At 35.7% G+C, this 22,118-nt stretch overlaps 2 protein-coding genes and 1 pseudogene across 3 annotated transcripts; 1 reads left to right on the top strand and 2 right to left on the bottom strand.

Moving 5' to 3' along the window:
- Window positions 1–9,560: 9,560 nt before the first annotated feature.
- On the top strand, window positions 9,561–11,509 carry LOC120130823. The gene is made up of 2 exons (XM_039147979.1): window positions 9,561–9,684; window positions 10,101–11,509. Exon 2 carries the CDS (start codon window positions 10,108–10,110, stop codon window positions 11,188–11,190), a length of 1,083 nt encoding a protein of 360 aa, XP_039003910.1. The 5' UTR covers window positions 9,561–9,684; window positions 10,101–10,107; the 3' UTR covers window positions 11,191–11,509.
- A 758-nt stretch (window positions 11,510–12,267) lies between these two features.
- Window positions 12,268–13,517, bottom strand: LOC120131023 (annotated as a pseudogene).
- A 1,305-nt stretch (window positions 13,518–14,822) lies between these two features.
- Window positions 14,823–17,252, bottom strand: LOC120130777 (BTB/POZ domain-containing protein SR1IP1-like). 2 transcript variants are annotated; one of them, XM_039147935.1, is made up of 5 exons: window positions 16,993–17,252; window positions 16,831–16,900; window positions 16,119–16,733; window positions 15,496–16,035; window positions 14,823–15,421 (listed from the first exon to the last, which is right to left on the bottom strand). In XM_039147935.1, exons 1-5 carry the CDS (start codon window positions 17,088–17,090, stop codon window positions 14,882–14,884), a joined length of 1,863 nt encoding a protein of 620 aa, XP_039003866.1. In that variant the 5' UTR covers window positions 17,091–17,252; the 3' UTR covers window positions 14,823–14,881. The 2 variants fall into 2 exon arrangements, with proteins under 2 accessions (XP_039003866.1, XP_039003867.1); XM_039147936.1 differs by having other exon boundaries at window positions 15,049–15,377.
- Between the last annotated feature and the right edge of the window lie 4,866 nt (window positions 17,253–22,118).

Raw genomic sequence — 22,118 nt, forward strand, 5'->3', positions numbered from 1 at the left:
ATTAGGGTTTGTATCCTAGATTGAACATATGTTATTGACTAGCTGTCAGAGTAAATGTGATAGAGTTATAAGATTGAAGAAAAAGATAGAGTTGAGTTAATTGATTATGATGTGAATTTGAATATGGTTGTATATTCTGAGCAAATAGCTATGATGTAGAAACAGAGATAAGTATTTGCATGGAACCTTCAGGAAGGAAAATACAAGTATAAGAAATGATAAAGAAATGAAAAAGATTGATTTAAAAGATCAGATACGATAAGTATGGAAGTACAGATGACAATTTTGATATAAAAATAAGACAAGTGTGCAAGGTGATGTGAAAAAGATTCTTTAAAGTGTAGGTTGAATCATATTTAAGAAGATTTAAGGTCGTATTCTTGGTTAAATGATGATGGAAAATGAATTTGGTTATTATAAAGTATTTAAAGATGAATTTATGATGTTAATTGATGAAAATTGATGTTACCGTCTATGTGATTAGTGACCTTATATGAAATTTTAGAAATAGTCAAAGGAAAATGCATAAAGGAAGGAGAGAGAAGCCATAAATGGATTAAAGTTACTAGTTACTGTTTATATGATAAGTGTCAGTACATGAATGTATAAAGGAAAAAGGCAACTGAAGAAATAAAGGAATGAGAGATTAAGTGAAAGAGGTAGTATGAGAACATTAGAAGATATGTTCTTATTGATATGTTCAGTAAAAATTCGAGGACGAATTTTTTTAAAAAGGAGGGGAGATTTGTAACATCCGCATTACCGGGTTAGTGACCAAATTGTAAAGTTTCAGAATTTGGTGACTAAAGTAGGATAATTGAATAGTTCAATGACTTCTTGGAAATATGATGAAGGTTATTCAATAATTATTAAAGGAAATAAAGGGTAAAATGGTCATTTGATCATTTAAGAAAAAAAAGGAATTATATACACGTGGAGAGGGAGAGAATTCTCCAGAATTCTCTTCTCCTTTCTTCTTCTTCTTCACGTGGAAGCCAAAAGCAAAGGTAAGTTTGATTTAGCTTATGATTTCTTGAAAGTTTTAAGTTGGATTTAAGTCTTTGAGGGTTATATAAGCTTAAGGAAAGCTTATATCAGCTTAAAACACCAAAGAGATAGAATTAGAAATGAATTTCTATTAAGGGTTTATAAATGAACTTTTGTTATAGAAAGGTTTTTGAAGTTCTAAAGTTGGATTTGACTTGTCATCAGCTTAATTAAGAAGTATTAAGTGTTAGAATTGGATTTAGAACATGTAGAAAATTTGGTATGATTCTTGAATCTCATAAAGAAGATAGGATTTTGAGGTTAAAGATGATTTACATGGATATAAGTTGGTTCAAGTTATAGTAGTTGAGTTTAATGTCAAAATAGGGGCTTAAAATAGAAGAATTAAGGGAAGAGTTGATGATTTACGTGCTAAAATATCAGTTCTGGGCAATGTGCATCGATGCACATTCATTGTGCACCGATGCATCAATGATAAATACCAGAAATTGTTTAAGGTGCATCGATGCACATGCAGTGCATCGATGCATGAATTTAAATAGAAAACATCGAATAGGATTTATGCATCGATGCATAAGGAGTGCATCGATGCATCCCCATTAAATACAAACATCGAATAGGATTTATGCATCGATGCATGGTGTAGTGCATCGATGCATACCTTCATTAAAAGATGAAATTGGCTTTTCTTTGAGACTAAGGAGTGATAGTTTCGAATATATCAATCAGTATACTGATAAGTATTAATGTATTATTATGTAGATATAGAATGAAAGCTTGTTCCGGAACAAACTAAGGATTAGGATTGATTCAAACAACGAGGCCCAGGTGAGTGTATATTCAATAGTATATGATGTGCGATGAGTCTATTTCCTGAAGTGTTACACATGAATGCATGATTAAAGGTATGAATTGAATATGCATGTATGTATGCTTGATTATATGGATTGATTTGTTCTTTTATGTGTTAGGTGAGAAAGTATAAGTAATTACATAAGAAAGGTTATGAATTATAGGAGATATAAACTATGTGATCATAGTAAAATATAATTATTATTATATGATAAGTGAAATAAGCTGGATAATATTGATCTATAGGATGAAGTGAGAATAGTACACTAACTAGGAGATTTGAACATAAATGATAAGATGAACATATAAGATAAGCTAGATGGGAAAGATTCATATGTTTAAATAAAACTATAATACATGGGTTGTATGATAGAAATTTATGAAGTTATATGAGAAGATTATAGGAGTTATATGAAATTGAATTAAGTAAACAGATTAGATTATATATATATATAAAGAAATAATAGAAGTGAGATGTGTTTATAAGTCTGCCCTAGATGAATATGAATATGAATTATAAGAGTGCTATATGATTTATATTAGGATAAATCTTGAGAATATATATTTATATAGATGGATATGAAATGAAATGAGTTATATGAATACATAATTATGTGTATGTATGTATTTACTGCAATTAATCTGATATGATTTTATACGATATGAAAAATGCATGGAATTGCTATAACATGATAGAACAGAACATGCATGTATCGATATATGTTTTAAAGTGCATTATAAGTTGTTATGCCTCACTAAGTCTTCGACTTAGCGTGTGATTGTTTCACACGTAGGTTTCGAGAAGAGTAAAGAGTGATGCGGAGCAAGACAGGTCAGTTTTCCTTACCAAAAGATCAGATCAGAAATATTTGACAAAGTATGTATTTGGTTATGTATAAAGTGTTGGCATGTAATAAGTCATTAAGTACGAGCACTCTGATAAAGTCTGTATTTTGTTTTAAATAAAGTTTTAAATTTCCCGGGATTTTTCTTAAGAGTCAAGGTTTGAAAAGTCAATGTGACACTTCGGACTCGTATCCGGGTTGGATACGGGTTGGGGGTGTTACATTTAGTGTTTGCTTGTGTGCTAGGTTTCAATCATGTCCTAAAGAATCACATTTACTAGCTGTTAAGAGAATCTTTAGATACCTTAAGGACACTCCTAGTTTAGGACTTTGGTATCCTAGAGACTCTAGCTTTAGCTTGCATGCCTTTTCTGATGCGGATTATGGAGGATGCAAATTAGATAGGAAAAGCACCTCCGGTACTTGCCAATTCCTTGGAAATATGCTGATTTCTTGGTTTTCAAAGAAACAAAATTATGTGGCATTATCTACCACTGAAGCAGAATACATTTCAGCCGGTAGTTGTTGTGCACAAGTTTTATGGATGAAACAACAACTTTTTGATTATGGAATTGAAGTAGGTACCATTCCTATCAAGTGTGACAATACTAGTGCTATTTGTCTCACTAAAAATCCCATCCAACACTCTAGAACTAAGCACATTGAAATAAGACATCACTTCATTAGAGACCATGTCACTAAGGAAGATGTAGTTCTAGAATATGTTGATACTTTGCATCAATTAGCGGATATCTTTACAAAACCCTTAGACAAGGAAAGGTTTTGGACACTTAGAAGAGAATTTGGTTTAACTAACCTATCTTCACTTAGTGTTTAAAATAATTTAGAACTTTTAATAAATACTGAAAAATGCTTATAATAATAATTTTTGATTGCATTCTTGCTATTAGTTAGGTGGAGTTTATGATTCTTAGTGAAAATTAATTTTATGTTCAAATAATGTTTAAAGATTAATTTAATTGTTTGAACATGATTATTTTTCAATATATGAGTTGCCTATACCACTAGAAAAGATTAATTTAGCATTTTATGTGCTTAAAAGTCGGATTTTAGCATTTTGGTGCAGAGGGAATCGATCCCCCCATGAGGGAACCGATTCCCCCTTTGAAGGGGAACCGATTCCCCCCACAGGGGAATCGATACCCCCCTGGGGTTCTGTTAAATCGGGCAGAACACCCCCAAAAACCCCAAAACCCTCCTTTTCTTCTTCTTCCGCCGTTCTTCACCTCTAAATCTCTCAAATCTCCATTTTTGCCTCAAATCAACGATATTAATCGGAATTTGCTTCAAATATCATCTTCTAAACCTGTTGGAATCATTAAAATCGTGCAAACAACATCAAAATCCCCTCAATCTTCATCTTTCAAGGTAAATTTTTCTAAACTCTCTATTACATTGATTTTGAACATAGGATTAGTTTTAATTAGTTCTAGGTTAAAATAGTGATCGGGCATTGATTGTTTAGTGATTAAAAACTAGTTGTTACAACTAATTTCATAAAAAACACAAGAATTTTCCAATTTTTTTTTTAAATTTTCAAAATAAAAAAATGTTAATTTTCAAATTATTGTGTTTTGATTAAATTATGTTGTTGTTATGAAAACTATACATATATTGTTTCTCAAAACCATATTTTTCAAAAGTTTTTCAAAAACTTTGCCCATTAGGATTGATTTAGAGAACCTTGAAATATTGAGGACTCAATTGAGTTTTGGGATTAATTGAATTGCATACATTTGTTTTTAAAATTGCAGGTTATCAATTCTATTCCGATTTCCTAAACCATGTCCAATCCTAAACGTGCTAGGTCTTCATCTAGTCGTTCTAGTCGTCAACCAAATCCTCCTCCTATTCCTCAAAATCCTATTCCAAATCTTGATCCTAACTTGACTATCCAAAATTCTTGTTTCAATCAACCGGGTCCTAAAGATTATCGTTATTGGTTTTACCAATATTTTGACTCGTATAAGATTAGGGAAGAACGTATCCCATCTCTTCAAACTATGGTTGATATTAACTTTAAATATCTCCCTATCTTGCACGAATGAAAATTTGATAAACTTTTCGAACTTGAACCCATTGTCTATCATCAACTTGTTCGTATCTTCTACTGTAATGCCGTTTGTATCAAAAATCGTGACAAAACCAAAACCATAGGAGTACGTTCCTACCTCCTAGGTCAATATTTCCATCTTGATCCGGATTACATAGCCAATGCCTTAGGCTTGGATAATGAAGGTTTATCAAACGAAAAACAAGTTTTAGGCTCACGATATAAACGGAATGATAGTGCAAGTGTTCTAGATCTTCATGAGCGTTTTCTTCATCTCATGATCACTTGGTGGTTTCGACCATCCGGGGGTCGTTATTCTACTCTTAGAGCTTTAGACCTTTGGTGGTTGCATTGTTTTGAACACAACATAAAAATAAACCTTTCTGAGATTATCTTTGCTGAGATCGTTGAAACCGTTAACCTAGTGCCAAATAAGAAACTCTGTTCTTCACTAGTTTACGGTTGTATCCTTAGTAATCTCTTTTCTAAAGCCGAGCTTCGAGTTGGTCTAGATGCCGCTTTTCCTCTTAAGAAACAAATTAACCTTCTTTCCTTATCGAGAGCGGGATGGATTAAGGATAAGGAAACCGGGGAATGGGTTCGATCTTCTGCAACTACTCCGGGAGCTAGTTCTTCACGAGCTCCACCCGAAGCTGACGAAGATCTCGAGCTTGAGCAACTAATGCGAGACATCGATGAAGCTGAAGCTGAACCTGAGTAGGCCGAGGAGCAGCCCGAAGAGCAAGCACAACAATCGACTCAAATGCCTCCATATTTTCAATCTTTTATGGAGACATTTGATTACCGATATGCGACCATGGATTCGCGCTTTATTTCTATAGAGTCCCATTTATCCACAATGGGAGCTCAACAATTAGAAATTCTTCGGGAAATGCGTGCAAATAATGAAGCAACCAACGCTCGTATTAATGAACTCACTCACGAAATGGCTGCTATGCGAGCCCGTTTTCCTCCTACAGATCCGGATGCTTGATTTTGTGTCTAGCTTAAAAACTTTGAACAAAATGAATATTGTTTCAACATTTTGAATTGTTTGATTTTGTGGATTGTTGGATTTTGGATTTATTGATGGTGTGAACTTATATGTTTGGTGTGTTTTATTCGTTATTGCATCATTTACATCATTATTAGCAATATGACCAATTTTGCCATATCACATTATTTATGAATATTGATTACGGAACTAATGGCTAATGTTTCTCTTAATTGTGATCTTAGCAGCTTATGCATACATATACCTAATCAATTTGCTTAATATTCTTCACGTTTATTTGAATCTTTTTGATTTAACAAAAAGGGGGAGAAGTGTGTTTTAAGTTTTAAGTGCGTTTTTAAAATGATAAATGGGAGAAGTGTTAAAGTAAGGGGGAGTAATTTCAAAACTTGATTTCAAAATCTTAAAATTACTAAAATGTTTTGTTATATCAAAAAGGGGGAGATTGTTGAAAACATTTTGATATTTCGATATAACAAATTAAGTTAAATGAATTTTAAGATTTTCCAAAATGATTTTCTAAGTATATTCGATATAATTATTCGAATATCAAAACATTACTCAAAATATTTCAAAAATCATTTTTAATCTTTACTTAAGTGTAAAATTAAGTTTTAATCTTAAAACAATTTCAAAATAATCTTTCAAAGTATTTCGAACCATTTCAAAGTCAAAAATTCCAGATTGCTCAGAGGGAACCGATTCCCCCCCAAGGGGGTACCGATTCCCCCCTGAACGGTTTGGCTCTGAGATTTCCAGAATGCTCGGAGGGAACCGATTCCCCCATAGGGGGTACCGATTCCCCCCCTGTTCAACGGTCGAAATATTTGAATTTTACACTTAGGGAACCGATTCCCTATGAGGGGGAACCGATTCCCCCCACGCTCCAAGCTGTTTTATTAATTGTTTTCACACTAAAACGGCTATATTATATTCATTAATTATCCCCAACGTTCAGAAGTGATTCAAGGTGTATTTAAACAAGTTCTGAAGCCCTTGATCAATAAGAAATCATAGAGAAACAAGAGAGAAAGCATCAAACACCAAGTTTGTGCAAATCAAGCCAATTTTCCTTTCAATATTCATTTTGCTTTCAAGAACACCATTTGTGCTCATTTGTAATTATCTTTGAGTGTTCTTTTCTTGTTCTAGAATTGTACAAACATCTTACATTGTGAGGTTTTCTTGTAAGTTTGCAAATTTGTAATCTTCTCTTTGGGAAAAAGAGTGTTCTCAAGAGTTGGGGTATACTCTTGAGGGATTTTGTAAGGTTATCTCTTTGGCCTCAAAAGAAAGAACAAATTAGTGAATTTGTTGGAAAATCCTTAGTGTGGATAGCTAAGGTAGTGGACGTAGACTTTGTTTGAGAAAGTCGAACCACTGTAAATCGTTGTGCAATTACTTTCAATTTTTCTGCAAAAGCTTCCACGAAATTTTTAATTGCCAATTCACCCCCTCTTGGCCGATTCCGTCGATCGATTAACTCAACAATTCTCCATTGAAGAATCCAGACCAATTGACGTGCTTCCACACTTCAATGGAACAAATTATCGTCGTTGGAAGAAGCTTATGATGATATTTATCCAAGCATTTGATATGAAAGCTTGGATGATGATTGAGAAAGGATATTCTTCTCCTACAAAGAAGGCAAAGAAGTGGAGTGATCAAGAACGGAAGAAAGCTCAACAAAATACAAAGGCTATGCACATGTTGTGTTGTGCAATTGATCCTAATGTATATAAAGGAGTTTCTTCCTGTTCAAATGCCAATGAGATGTGGGATAAGCTTGAGGATATCTATAGAAACAAGGAAGAAAAAGAACCAATAAAGGTGATGTCTCTATTAGCTCTCACAGAGCCAAAGGTATCTTCTAACTCAAATAGATTAAATTCAAAATCTTTTATTGAGTTACAAGATGCTTATGATGAATTATTTTCGGAGTTTGAGACCATGAACTCCAAATACAATAAATTGATTTATAAATTTATTTCTAAAAATGATCTTCTTTTGAAAGCTAAAATAGACTTGGAAAATCAAAATGAAATGTTGAGAAATGAGTTAGAGCTTTCAAAAATAAAATCTGAAAACTTTGAAAAAGAAATTTTCAAATTAAACAAACTTCTTCTAGAAACAAAAATGGATTTTGAAAATCAAAATGAAATCTTGAAGAAGGATTTAGAGCTTTCAAAAATGAAATTTGAAAGTATTGAAAAAGAAAATTTCGATTTGAAAGTTAAACTTGAATGTTTAACAAAAGAAAAAGATATCATTTTAAATAATTAATCTAGTTCAATAATGACAATATGTTCACATTGTCATTATCATGGTCATAAGGAACATACTTGTCCTTTAAAGAAAGGAAAATGATTTAAAATTAGACAAGTATGGGTTCCAAAAGGAACAAGAGGCATTGAAACTAATGTTTAAGGATCCAAAGCAATTTGGATACCAAAATCTACTTAAATGTCTCTTGTAGGTGTGTGGGAGCAATGGTGATGAAGATGATGATATTCAAGATGCTCTAGCCACACATGAAAAAGGAATGGGTAACCTCTAAACTTAATGTTTTTATTTTATTTGGTTGCTCATTTTATTTGGGTGATTTGATTGACAAAAATTCAAACATGGTGGTCAAAATGAAAAGTGGTTATAGTTAGGTGGTCACTGATATAGTTTACCCAAAAAGATTATGAAAAATAATGTAATTAATATTTTATTCCTTTAAAATTTTAATTAATTTATAATTATATGTTGAGTCGTTTAGAATTTTAAATATTTATAAATTAAATTAATGATACTCATCGTTAGTGGTGCTCATTCGTTTATCGTTGTAGATTTTTTTTTAAACTTTACTTTTTTATGAAATAGATACAACAATTTTAACTGTTATTAAAGGAATAAAGTGATATATTAAATTAATCAAATAATCTCATTTACCCCTCAATTATAAATTAAGTTCTATTTTAATAATTTTCAATATTTCTAAAAAATATTTTAAAAATATATAGATAGTCACAATTTATTTTTTTTTAAATATTTTAATAATTTTAATTCATATCCGTTGAAACTCTAATTTCATTTTTTAATCATGTTTAAGGTTTGATTTATAGAATTCAAAGAAATGTAATACATTTTAAATTATCATTATTATTATATTTTAAGAGTATGCAAATGAATTCTTGAACTATAAGATATTATTTTATTAAATCTCATGATTATTAAAAATTGTAAAATAATCCTTTAATTATAGAGCGTTGTTTTATTAAGTCTTTAACTATTAAAAATTACAGAATTATTATATGATTATTCATAGGTTATAAACTCGTTATTTTTAATTTTATTTCATGCTTTGTAATGAAATATTAGCGGTTTAAGCAACCGTGTAATGAATTCATCTTTAGTTAATCCTTAAAAGAAATAGAGGGAAAACGGTCTTAATAGATGAGATTGATCCATATTGATATGATTTTTAGTTAAATTAGTTGGATTGAACTAAGTAACTAAAATAACAGACGGAACTAAATGGAGTAAATTACTTTCCTAATCATATAATGATGGGTTGATTATCTACTCTTTTCATTAAAGATCGATTAATGTTTGATTTTCGATAATTATATTTGGACAAAAATAACTGACTGACGGCAAACCTACATGATCGGACAAGCCCAACGCTAAACGAAAAACAAAGCTAAGCAGCACTAGTTCACACTTTAAACTCGTTTTAAATACCGCACGTGCTACATTGACCTTGAAGACTCCAAAAGAAGCTTCCAAAAAAAAAAAGACCCAACCCTTCGCTTGCTTGCTTGCTTCATGCCCTAATCACTTTTCTTTCTACTTTCCCTCATTCAGTGATTAATTGAATTCAATTTCGTAGTTCGTTATTTGAGGTGGGTTTTTCCTTCTGTCTGTTAGTTGTTTTTGTTCTGGGGTTTCATGAATAAAGCGGGATATTTTAGTGTATGGAATTAGTTCATGCTTCTTTTAGCGTTTGCTTTGATTTGAGATTGGCAGGCTTTAATTTTGTAGATTTTTAGCTCTGGATTTCTGTTTGTTTTTTGTTTTTGATTGAATGATTGGTTAAATGAAGTTAATTTTACTGTTTGGTGTATTCTTTTTCCTATCTGGGTTTTGTTAATTTTGCTTGAATTGGATTATTTCAGTAAAAACTGTTTTTGATCCCAATTTGCCTTGCAATGTTAATTGATGACATGACATTAGGGTTTTTGATGATTATTTATTTATTGAGATTTAAGTTGATGTTTCATGTATATTGATGGTTTTCCATTTTTGACTGAAATTTTAGATCTCGGATGATGGTGATGAACTCAGAAACTGAAATGCCGGCCGGTCGGAATTTTTGTAGAGTAGACACTTTAGAGATGAAATCCCAGGTTGTAAGGAAGATTGGGCGTATAAAAGCGGAGATGTACTTCCATCTGCTTACTATATTTTTGAGTCTTAAGATTTGCAAATCCGAGTTCGATAAGCTGTGTATCAGTACAATAGGGAGAGAAAATGCTCGTCTTCATAATGATCTCCTCAGATCAATTATTAGGAATGCTTCGCTTTCAAAGACTCCTCCACCGATAGCGAACAAATCCGAAGGGTCTTTGAGTGTTAAAGTGTCAAATGGGAATCAAAGAAGTATTCTTCAGTCACTGTGCAAAGATTTTCCTCAATCTCCTCGTAAGAGTAGGACTCCGAATCTTCGAGATCGCAAGTTGAGGGACCGCCCAAGTCCTCTAGGGCCTCATGGGAAGAGCCATAATACTGCCTGTGAAGATGCAGTTCCTAAAGGTCAAGAACAGCAGAGTGCTACAGAGTTGTTTACTTTGGGTAGCAGACCGCTTGGCTCTGTTGAGGATGGAGAAGAAGTTGATCAAGCTACAGGAAGTCCAAGCATTTACAGTAGGAGTCCCGTGAGAGCTCCACTTGGCATCAATTTGAATGCTAAAGGAATGCAAAAAGTACTATGGAATGGATTGGCATCTGCTTCCGAGACTTGTTATTGCCGGGGTGAACTACCTGATACTGGTTCTTTGAGGAAGAGGTTGGAAAAGAAGTTGGAGACGGAGGGATTGAATATCTCAGTAGATTGTGTCGATTTGTTAAACAATAGCATCGATGTTTACATGAAGACATTGATAAAACCTTGTTTGAAACTGGCTGGTACAAGGTCCAGACAGAAAGTTATTAACCGAGGCCAGAATCAGTCCATGGCCTATTTTAATGGGATGCAGCCTGTGAGATATGTACCAAATCGAAGTGGACCCATTTCGGCATCGATGTTAGACTTTCAAGTTGCGATGGAGATGAATCCCTTGATTCTTGGAGTAGACTGGTCAACACAACTCGAGAAGGTGTGTCTGCAGAAGAATGAGAACCAAAGTTAATTGGGTTCATGATTCAAGTTCAACCAGATTCCAGGCATGGCAATTTTGAGTTAGTTCAATTTTGACGTTCACACTAACATCGGTATCGAGCATCCCATTTTTATAGAATAGATGAAGTAAATAAGTAAAAAGGTTACTAGAGTTTCGGATAAAGCTGGTTGTATTGTAAATATGTCATGGCTCTGATTTATCCGGAGGTGTGATATCTCAACTAGGTGAAATCCAACTATATTTATACTTGGGCTAGCAACTATCTCTACCCGATATCTATAGCTTCGTTTTAAGGAACACTTGTTTTCATAATAATAATGCGTATCTTTGATTTTTCTGGCTTGCTGCTGTTGAATTTGTCCTGTGACGGCTACTTCTTGTTTTCTGCAAATATAGTTTTTCTTTTGACATCCTTTCATCGAGATTGATTAGGTAACGATATCTTATGTTCGATGAATACTTTGCTCGGATATTAGTGCTTCTATGTTTGTATGTCGAATACTTGGCTGGTTCTTGATTTGGATGAGATTCTACTAAAATACAGTGATGATTGATAGAGTATTATACCGATACTTCCCGGTAGTTAGTCTCTTGCAGAAGGAGTGAGTTGCAGGTTAATCCATATGAATTGGATCAGATATGGAGAAACATGGAACTAATTATTGCAGTGAGCTGGAAGATCATAGTGCAACTGATGTTTGATTGATTTGATGAGTTTTGTTACTTTTTCCTTTTGTAATGTTAGGTATGCACTTATTTGGATCATAAATGCTACTTTTAAGACATGTCTTGAACATCACCCTCTTTGCTTTGCGACAATACAGACCGATCTCAATGTGTTTGAACTATTCTGCGTTAACAGTGTGTAGACATCGACACCTATGCTGTCCGCTGTCCGTATATGTCAAACACAAATGCTTTCAAGAAAAAAACGAAGAGTCCGATTAATATATATCTCAAACATGGTAGAAAAATGGATTGTAGACCCCAGCAAAGAATTTTATAGTCAGGTTGGACCATATGTATTGTACTCTTATGTATCTGACTCTCTCGGTTTATTCTCAACCATAACATCCATTTTCTCAGTTAAAGCTTAAAGGCAGCACAATTTGTACGAATGTTCCGGTCTTGACACCAACCCGACCCAGCTTAGTTATAGCAGTAACAAAAGCTTGGTTCAAAGCCTGTGAGACGGTGGCCCAGGCGTTCACGGTCGGTCTAGACCTGAGGTCCGTGAACAAAATCTGGTCTGAGGTGAACAGACCTTGCCCTTTCTGCAAGTTCTTGAAGTAGACATTGTCAAATATCCTGGGTGTATCGGGGTCCATGTTGATGGGTATCGTTGGATCCACATTTTGGGGACACATTTGTTGAAGCTGCGTAGCATTGGTCCGGTTCATCGCCGGGTCCACTGTATTTTGACGGTCAAAACCGTATATTCTGTTTGAAAACTTGCTGCAATGAGAGAATCCAACCGTGTGTGCCGCTGTCAAAAACAAAAACAACAACAAAATGTTCATTTTACTGTTTTATTTCTCGGACTAACGTTATGTTCGAAATTTAGACATTCCAGTCTGGTGAAGCCTGAAAGAGCAATCATGTCTGCTTGGCTGAGTCCATTCCCTGCAAACAGCGAGTTAAGCTGATTCAAGTTGAAAAATGACTGAGGAAGCTTTCCATTAACACTAGCAGCTGTTGAATTTAACCCATCTAGTCTTCCCAATTCAACAGCATAAGAAGGACCACCAGACTGAAAGTATACAAAACACATCATATTCATTTACGTAATCTGCAAACAATGCCAACAATCACGGTGATGTATAGGAACAATACCAGAGCAATAGCATCACGAGTAGCCATTGCCATGATATCAGCACAAGAGACCTTGTTTCTGCAACCCGGAACCGCATCGACAGCCGCTTTAGCTTTGATCACGGTGTTGAATCCGTCTCCGGCTAATGACAGGTTATCAGGGTGATCCTTTTCGGCTTTGTTGCCACCGGATGATGCAATCATAACCGAAGCATCACATCCCTGTGAGAAACAATACAATGCAATGCAACTTTGATCATAGGTTGAAATTTTAAGCAAAATGGAGAAAAGGGTTGAAAAAAACCCTGGACAAAGCAATAATGGAAGAAGAGACGGAGAGTTGCAGGAACTGTGACGAAAGTTTTCTTGAATTTCTTGGTCACTTCTTTTCTATCAATGGATTCAACATTGGAGCAATAACTGGCGTAGTAATTTGGTCTTGGTTGACCTGAGATTGTGTCTGGAAACAAACAGAAAGTAAGAGAAAGTGACAGGAGAACCGCAAGGTTGATGAACCGACCCATTTTGATAAGAAAACTGAGAAACAAAGGGCATAAATGATAAAAGCTAGCAAAGAGAAGATGCAAAGTGTTTTATATATATAGAGAGAGAGAAGTTTCAAAGTGGTTTGTGAGGAATCTTCTTTTACCAGCAAAGAAAGAGTGACTTTAACTCATTTAAAATAATAGACAAAATGGTGGGGGAGCTTCAATGAAGTATGGGTGCTTTTATTTGGCTTTGTCAATGGCCGCCTTAGTCTCCTCAACTCAAACTGCTCCCCTCGTTGCCCAACGACTTGGATTTCGACTATCCCCATAAAAAGGTGACCCAGTATCCAACACGTAGAAGAACCAATCAATAAATTCGGGGGATTGAGAGACAAGATTGAAAAATCTGTCGCATGTATGTTAAACATCGTAAAATTACGAATTCATTTCAGTTAATTTGTGTAATTGCTTTAAAAATGTGTTACTAACAGGTTCTCTTGGATCTTAACTTAGTTTATATGGTTATCGTGAGAAGAAATAAGTAAATTTGAATGCATTTAAATATTTAATATTTAAATATATTGAGTGGCTTTTATTTGAGAATGCTTCTCCAAACGAATTTTTCTAACGAGTTTCTCAAACGTAAAAAGTATTGTATTTTTTGCTTCTTGCTTTAAGTCAATAATTACTCTTTAAATGTGAAATTTTGGCCGAAAATAAGATGTTTTTACATTTCAAACGTATTTATACAAGTGATGATGAAGATATGATAATTAATTTGATTAAATTTGTAAAATTATAGATAAAATTTGATTTTTCATAATTATGCGCTGAAATTTTAATTTTGATTTAATAAAACTTTAATTTTAATTAATTATAATTATTTAAAAAATAAATATATTAATTTATTTTTATATTAGATAGATATAATTATTTATGCATATAATATTTATGTAAAACGATTACATGTTGATAACAATTCTTAATTTCTTAAAATTGAATTAAATAGAAGTTTTATGTATACCCTTTCACAAAATTGAGGTTCATATATGATTAGGTTACATGTAGTTTTTATAGGTTATTCTTTATTTTCAAATATTTTTATAAAATAAAATGATATCAATAGAGCACGGGATGATTCAAATTGTAAACAATTTAATATAGTTTAAGTAGACATGGAATTCAGCTTTTGTGTATGCGTTCATCCACCAAAATCAGGGCTATGCTATGTCTTGATCAGAGTTTCAGAGAAGTAGCCTTTCAAGTGGCAAGAACCTCCATAAAGACGATAATATTTACAACAATACCATGCAGAAGAAGAAGAAAGAGAGCTAGACGTTGTCTCAAGCCTTATAAGTAACACAGACGTTGAACACTTGAGAAAATGGTAAATGGTAGTGTCAAGATATGGAGTGCCTCCTATCTTTGGCGGGTCTTGTTCGAGCTTTGCCACCGGAACCTGAAACTCCGACAAAAGGATAAAGCCGTCCGAGTTTCTTTGAAACCGAATTCATGAATGATTTTCGAGGCAAAGGAGGCTTATCAGATGATGGCGTAATGCTTCCCATAGGACTGCTTACTCCCGATTTTGCTGATGTTGATATTTCTATCTCTTTCAATCTCATTTTCATTTTCACCAGTTCTAGTTTCAGGTCCTCATTCTCTCTTTTCAAGCTGGAAACTTCACCTGAAACTGGGTGGATATCAGTAGGGTATAAATTTACCCTGGAAGAGATGACAGCAGGGGAATCTCCGCTGGATACGCTTCCGTTCATAACATCTCGAAGGCGTTGCTGCTCGTAGTAAAGCACTTGAACCACCGTCTGGACCGGAAGACGGTCGTTCTGAGCTGCATGAGCGCAGGCCTCCCGTGAGAGTTTCTGGCAATCCATTAAGCTGCAAACTTTCTTCCTCTCCAACTCACTTATAGTGGGATGAGCCTATGATTAAAATGACTGCATTTATAAAGGATTATATATACCTTGTTATAAAAAATATCACAAAAAATATGTACCTTGAGGTAGATATCTATGGCTCTGTACACCCCATCCTCTGTTACTCTCGATTGTTCCGGAACGAGTTCGGCGAGACCGATGAATTTCGAGACGGATAGATTACAGTCGGATGCTATTTCAGCTAGGTAGCTCTCCATTAGCTTTCCCACCCTTTTTAAGTCACTTGGTGGGGGAGAAATGTACTCATCTTCTTCTTTGTAGCCAAAATGGCTGCCCTCGGTATCATATTCGATGTAGTTCGTCAAGATACGCTGAATGGTGTCGACATCAAACAATGTGTCTCCGGTAAAAGAATATGCAGGTATCAAGAGATCATCTAAAACAGCCTGTCCTAATTGCAAGGCCATCCTTTTTTCCAAATCAAGTCGACAAGCAACGGTTGTTTCTAGATATATCGCTGCACGAAGCAACATGGATAGAAAGCTTACGGACATTGCGTTTTTCTCCCTAGGCAGAAGGCTCACTATGGTTTCCAACACAACCCTTTTCTCGTATTCTTGTCGCGGCTCGATTTTCTTCCTCCCCTTTCCGAATACTTCCTGCACGAAAAAGGAGTCTGCACTTTTAGACATCAAGCATATTAACCGGTAAACAAATCAATTATGCCGGTACGGGGTCTCACCAAACCTCTAAGAGCTTTTTGTGCATAAAGCATAAGCACTGGACCAAGTGCATATTGTTTAAAACCTCTTGCTATCATTGCAATCAGAACCCGTTGGAAGATGTCGATCCGAAGAACAGTTAAATCTTCAGCCCACCAATCGACTATAGGTTTTGAGCAAGCGATTGTCGAAGAATTGGCACTACCATTGACACTATCAGACCTGCTAGACATGCAGAAGTGGCTCTCTTTGCAAGCTAAAAGAGAGATCGCATCTATGCACAGGCTCACCAATTTAACCTCCTCTGCAATTGGGAGGAGGCTTTCAGACATATGCAACACAGAAACAGCTCCAGCTAGGCTCTTAAGTGCCACTTCATTCAAGTAGGCTTCAGTTCTTCCCACAAGGTTACCGACCGCATAGTCCTCGGTCATCTCGAGATACTCGGAGGCACATCTTAGCATCGCAATGTTTTCAGTGCTTAACTCGAAATTTATCCCATAACAGAACTTAGCCGCGAGTTCAAATGAATCTGCTCCACCCGGAACATTGGGGATTTCTATGACTGAAAGATCAGCATCATTGGATTCTGATATGAATTTCCTTATGTAACCACTCTTGGAGACCAATGGAAACTGGAATTCACGTCGGAAATAAGTTAAAAAATGGCACAATTCAATCAAATTCAACAAAATCTAGATGCTAACTTGGAAAATAGAGTCATAGGTTTACCTTATGCAGTGAAAAAGAAACTCCTCCAACTTGAACTGTGACATCACTGGGAATCTCCTGTGAGAAAATCCTTGAAAAAAGGATCAAGTTATCAACTTAAGCAGCCAAACTCGTACAAATCAATACCTTTTAATGGAAAAAAGGGGATAATATTAATGATACCACTCGCTGGTTCTCTTCATGGCTGTGGAAAGAAGCTCCTTTTTAGATGACATGTTAAGACTGATGTGTGCGGTTTCTTCCTTCTCAAGATCCACCATGGAAGCAATTTTGTAATGATCTTATCTGTACCTCCATTACACCATAGATGATGAGAATCTAGGCACAGAGAAATTCTGACATGACGCTTATAGCTTTTACAAGGTTTTAATGAAACAACAGAAACATGTCATTTCCTTCACTGTTTTGTCTGTTTTTGGCACCTTAAATGTTGCGGAAGACGGGTATTGGATAGAGCAAAATCGTAATTGATAATTTGATAAAATAAAAATTAAGATAAAAGAGACACAAAATTTACGTGGAAAACCCCTGAATAATATAGGGTAAAAACCACGGGCAACGGTAGAAGAATTTCACTATGAGAAAATAGAAATTACAACCTCTCTCGATATACCAAAGAGAAAACAATGATAATTCTCTATAGATAAAAAGGAGAAAACAACTCTCAAGAAACTCTCTAAAATCTCTCTAGTATTGGAAGAAAGCTAGAATACTTTTGGATGGTTTTGAAGCTAAATGAGCTAGGGTATTTATAGTTGAAGCTTAAGGACTAATTTGTAAATACCCTAAATTACAATGACTAAAATTAAGATTTTACCATTGTTGATTTTCAACAAATAGCCGACCCTTTTTGACAAAATTGGTGGCTGCCACCGAAAGTGGCTTGGCCACTTGTTTATTTTTCAACAATCTTCCACTTGAAGATTTGATTGGAACAATCATATCTTCACACAATTCTTTCTACCTTGTACCATCATGTTACTTATGTCTCTGACAGGCCACAAGAGGATCGACACCAAGTAAATTTATCAGCGTTGATCGCCTTTGTCATGAAATCTGCTATGTTGTCTTTGGTATGGATCTTCTGCATATCCACTGTTCCTTCTTCCACCTTTTCACGAATGAAGTGGTACTGAACTCGTATGTGTTTTATCCTTGAATGAAATGCTGGATTCCTTGCTAGATGCAAGGCGCTTTGACTGTCACAAAACAGAGAGACATACTCTTGATTATGCCCAAGCTCCTCCAATAACATCTTCAACCAAATTGCTTCTTTACTGGCTTGTGTAGCTGCTACATATTCTGCTTCCGTTGTGGATGTAGCCACAACTGACTGCAACTTAGAAACCCAGCTTACAGCTCCATCAGCAACTTTGAACACATATCCTGTTGTAGATTTGCTTGTATCCAAATCCCCTACATAGTCAGAATCTACATACCCATTGATTAGTAAGTTTGATCCTCCGTAACATAATGCAACATTTGAGGTCCCTTTGATGTATCTTAGGATCCTCTTTACTGTATTCCAATGCTCTTTGCCTGGATTCGCCATGTACCGACTAACCACTCCCACTGCTTGTGCAATGTCTGGTCTTGTGCATATCATAACGAACATTAAACTTCCCACTGCTGATGCATACGGTACTCGAGACATCTCCATCCTCTCTTCTTCACTGCTAGGACTCATACTGGAGGATAATTTGAAGTTAATAGGAAGAGGGGTAGAAATTGACTTACAATCTTGCATGCTAAATCGTGACAAGGTTTTCTTCAAGTAATTCTTTTGTGAAATCCAAATCTTCCTATTACTTCTGTCTCGGTGAATTTGCATCCCTAGAATCTTGTTTGCTGATCCCAAGTCCTTCTTTTCAAATTCCCTAGCCAGTTGTGCCTTCAATTCTTCAATATGATCTTTGTTGGGTCCTGCAACCAACATGTCATCCACATACAACAACAATATAACAAAATCGTTATCACCAGACCTCTTGAAATAAGCACAAGGGTCTGCATTAAGTCTGTTGTATCCAAGGCACATAATGAAGGAATCAAATCTCATATACCAACACCTCGGCGCTTTAGATCGTACAGATATTTGTTCAACCTGCAAACCAAGTTCTTCTTTTCGTCTTCTTCAAAACCTTCAGGCTGGAGCATATAAATCTCTTCTTCAAGATTTCCATGAAGAAAAGCTGTTTTAACATCTAGCTGTTCCAGATGTAAATTCAATGTAGCACACATTGCCAAGACTACTCGAACTGTTGTTAGTCGAACCACAGGAGAAAAAATTTCATTGAAATTAATACATTCTTTCTGAGCATATCCTTTGACCACCAGTCTTGCACGATACCTCTCCACTTGATCGTCACCATTTCGCTTGATTTTGAAAACCCATTTGTTACCAATTGGCTTCCTTCCTTGTGGTAGTGGCACAAGGTCCCATGTATTATTTTTATGAAGGGCTTCGATTTCTTCTTGCATCGCCATCATCCACAGTGAAGCATCTGAGCTGTTTATTGCCTCCTGATATGTTGATGGCTCACCGTCCTCTGTTAAAAGACATTATGCAACATTACCTTCTATAACATAATCTGAGTGCCAATTGGGACGTCTTCTCACACGATCTGATTGACGAGTTGTTGGAGCTTCAGAACTCTCTGGTTCCTGTTCATCATGTGCTGGTTCTGCTTCAGAAGAATCTCCTTGTTCAAACTCCTTTTCTACATGTATTTGTGTAGTCTCTAACTTTTCAGTGCTGTCATTGTCTTCTTTTCTTTGTAGCTTATCTTCTACAAAGATAACATCCCTGCTAATGATCACTTTGCGGGCAGTGGGATCCCACAAATGATACCCCTTTACTCCATCAGCATACCTCAAGAATTTGCATTTTCTGGATTTTGGATCCAGCTTTGATATTTCTTGGGCGTTGTACATCACGTACACAATACTTCCAAATACATGGAGGTTTGAATAATCAACTGGTTTACCAGTCCACATCTCCATTGGTGTCTTCAGCTCTATTGCAGTTGATGGAGCTCGATTCACCAAATAACAGGCGATATTGACTGCTTCTGCCCAGAGTGATTTTTCTAGGCCTACGTCCCTCAACATTGCTCTTGTTCTTTCTAACAAGGTTCTGTTCATCCGCTCTGCCACTCCATTTTGTTGAGGAGTGTTCGCCACTATGAACTGTCTTTTGATGCCTTCTTTCCTGCAAAAGTCATCAAATTATTCGCTTGTGTATTCTCCTCCATTATCTGTTCTGAAACACTTGATCTTATTTCCAGAATCAAGTTCCACCCGCGCTTTGAAGTTTTTGAAAGTTGAAAACACGTCTGACTTCTTCTTAATAGGGTGCACCCAACATCTCCTGGAGTAGTCATCAATAAATGAGGCAAAGTATTTTGTTCCACCTAGGGACGTTACTGGTGCTTGTCATACGTCAGAGTGAACCATTTCTAGAACACTTTTGCCTCTAGAATTTGATGTGTTGAATTTAAACCGGTGCTGCTTACTTGTTATGCAATGCTCACACAAAGGAAGTGATACATTTGTTAAGCCTGGAAGTAGCTTTTTCTCCACAAGGACTTTCATTCCTTGTTCTGACATGTGTCCAAGTTTCTTATGCCATAACATTGCAGAATCTGAACTACATGAGGCAACAGAGGCTTCTGCTTCTAGCAATGTCTCTCCCTTCAGCATGTACAAGTTTGTAGTTATCTTTTCACCTTTCAGCACCACAAGCGCTCCACGGAACACCTTCATGATTCCTTTCCGTGTTTCAATCTTGCTAGCATTATTATCCAACAATCTGTAGGATAATAAATTTTTCTTCAGACTTTCACGTGCCGCACATCTCGAATAACTTTAATTGTTCCATCATACATCTTCAATTTGATGGTTCCCACACCAACGATCTCTAAGGCATGATCATTGCAACTATACACAGATCCTCCTGAGACAGGTTCATAATGATGGAACCATTCTCTTCTTGAGGTCATGTGATATGTCGCTCCCGAATCAATGAGCCATATATCTGCAAATCTTTTTCTGCCTTCCACGGTGGTTGACGCTTCACAGCATAGAGCATCTCCATCATCTGAAGTGTTTGCGGTATTGCCTTGTAGATTGGAGTTTTTTATTTAGACTCCAACAATCCTTCTTCAAGTGACCCTTCTTTCCACAGTGGTAGCACTTTAAATTCTTCTTGCTCCTCGACTTCGATCTACCATGTTTATGACTGCTGCTTTGGCCACGTTCTGTTGATCTCCCTCTCATCGTTTTCAACGCTTCTGCTTGTTGCAGATTTACTTATCTGTCTTCCTTGTTCTTGCGCCGATTTTCTTCTTGTAGAACATCAGCTGCAACGTCATCGAAGACTAGAATGGTGACATTACTGTTTGTCAAGTTGATGATGAGTTGATCGTACGAATCCGGTAGACTTTGAAGTAGAAGTTCAGCACGTTCTTGTTCTCCTATTTTACAACTTAAGGATGTAAGCTGAGAAAATAAGGTGTTCAGTGTATTTAAGTGCTCCGTCACTGAAGTAGATTCTGGCATACGGAGAGTGTACAATTTCCTCTTAAGGAAAATTTTATTGTGCGGCGATGTGGCCTCGTACAATTTGATGAGATAATCTCATATCTCCTTAGCTGTCTTCTTCTCCTCGATGCTTGACAATACTTCATCTGCTAATGCTATATGAAAGTTTGCCATAGCATTCCCGTCCATCTCGTTCCATTTGATGTCATCTGCGAAATCCACCGGCCTTTCATTGATAGCCGCTAGACACCCGTCTTTCCTTAGGATGGCCTTCATCTTCAATTTCCACAATGAGAAATTTCTCCCATTGAACTTTTCAATATCAAATTTCGTTGTCATTGCTTCGTTTACGGATAGCTCCCACTATTTCACTATCGTGAATTGTTCTCTGAAACCTTCAAAGAATGTGTAATAACTTCTTACTTTCTTATGTTGGAGAATCCACCTTTTGGTGGCAACCACAAAGACAATAAGCAGATATTACACACTCTAATCTAGCTCTGATACCAATTGTTGCGGAAGACGGCTATCGGATAGAACAAAATCGCAACTGATATTTTGAGAAAATAAAAATGAAGATAAAAGAGACATAAAATTTACGTGGAAAACCCCTGAATAATATAGGGTAAAAACCACGGGCAACGGTAGAAGAATTTCACTATGAGAAAATAGGAATTACAACCTCTCTCGATCTACCAAGGAGAAAACAATGATAATTCTCTCTAGATAAAAAGGAGAAAACAACTCTC

This window comes from Hibiscus syriacus, unplaced genomic scaffold (assembly GCF_006381635.1).
Source record: "Hibiscus syriacus cultivar Baekdansim isolate YM2019G1 unplaced genomic scaffold, ASM638163v2 tig00110548_pilon, whole genome shotgun sequence".
NCBI lineage: Eukaryota > Viridiplantae > Streptophyta > Magnoliopsida > Malvales > Malvaceae > Hibiscus > Hibiscus syriacus.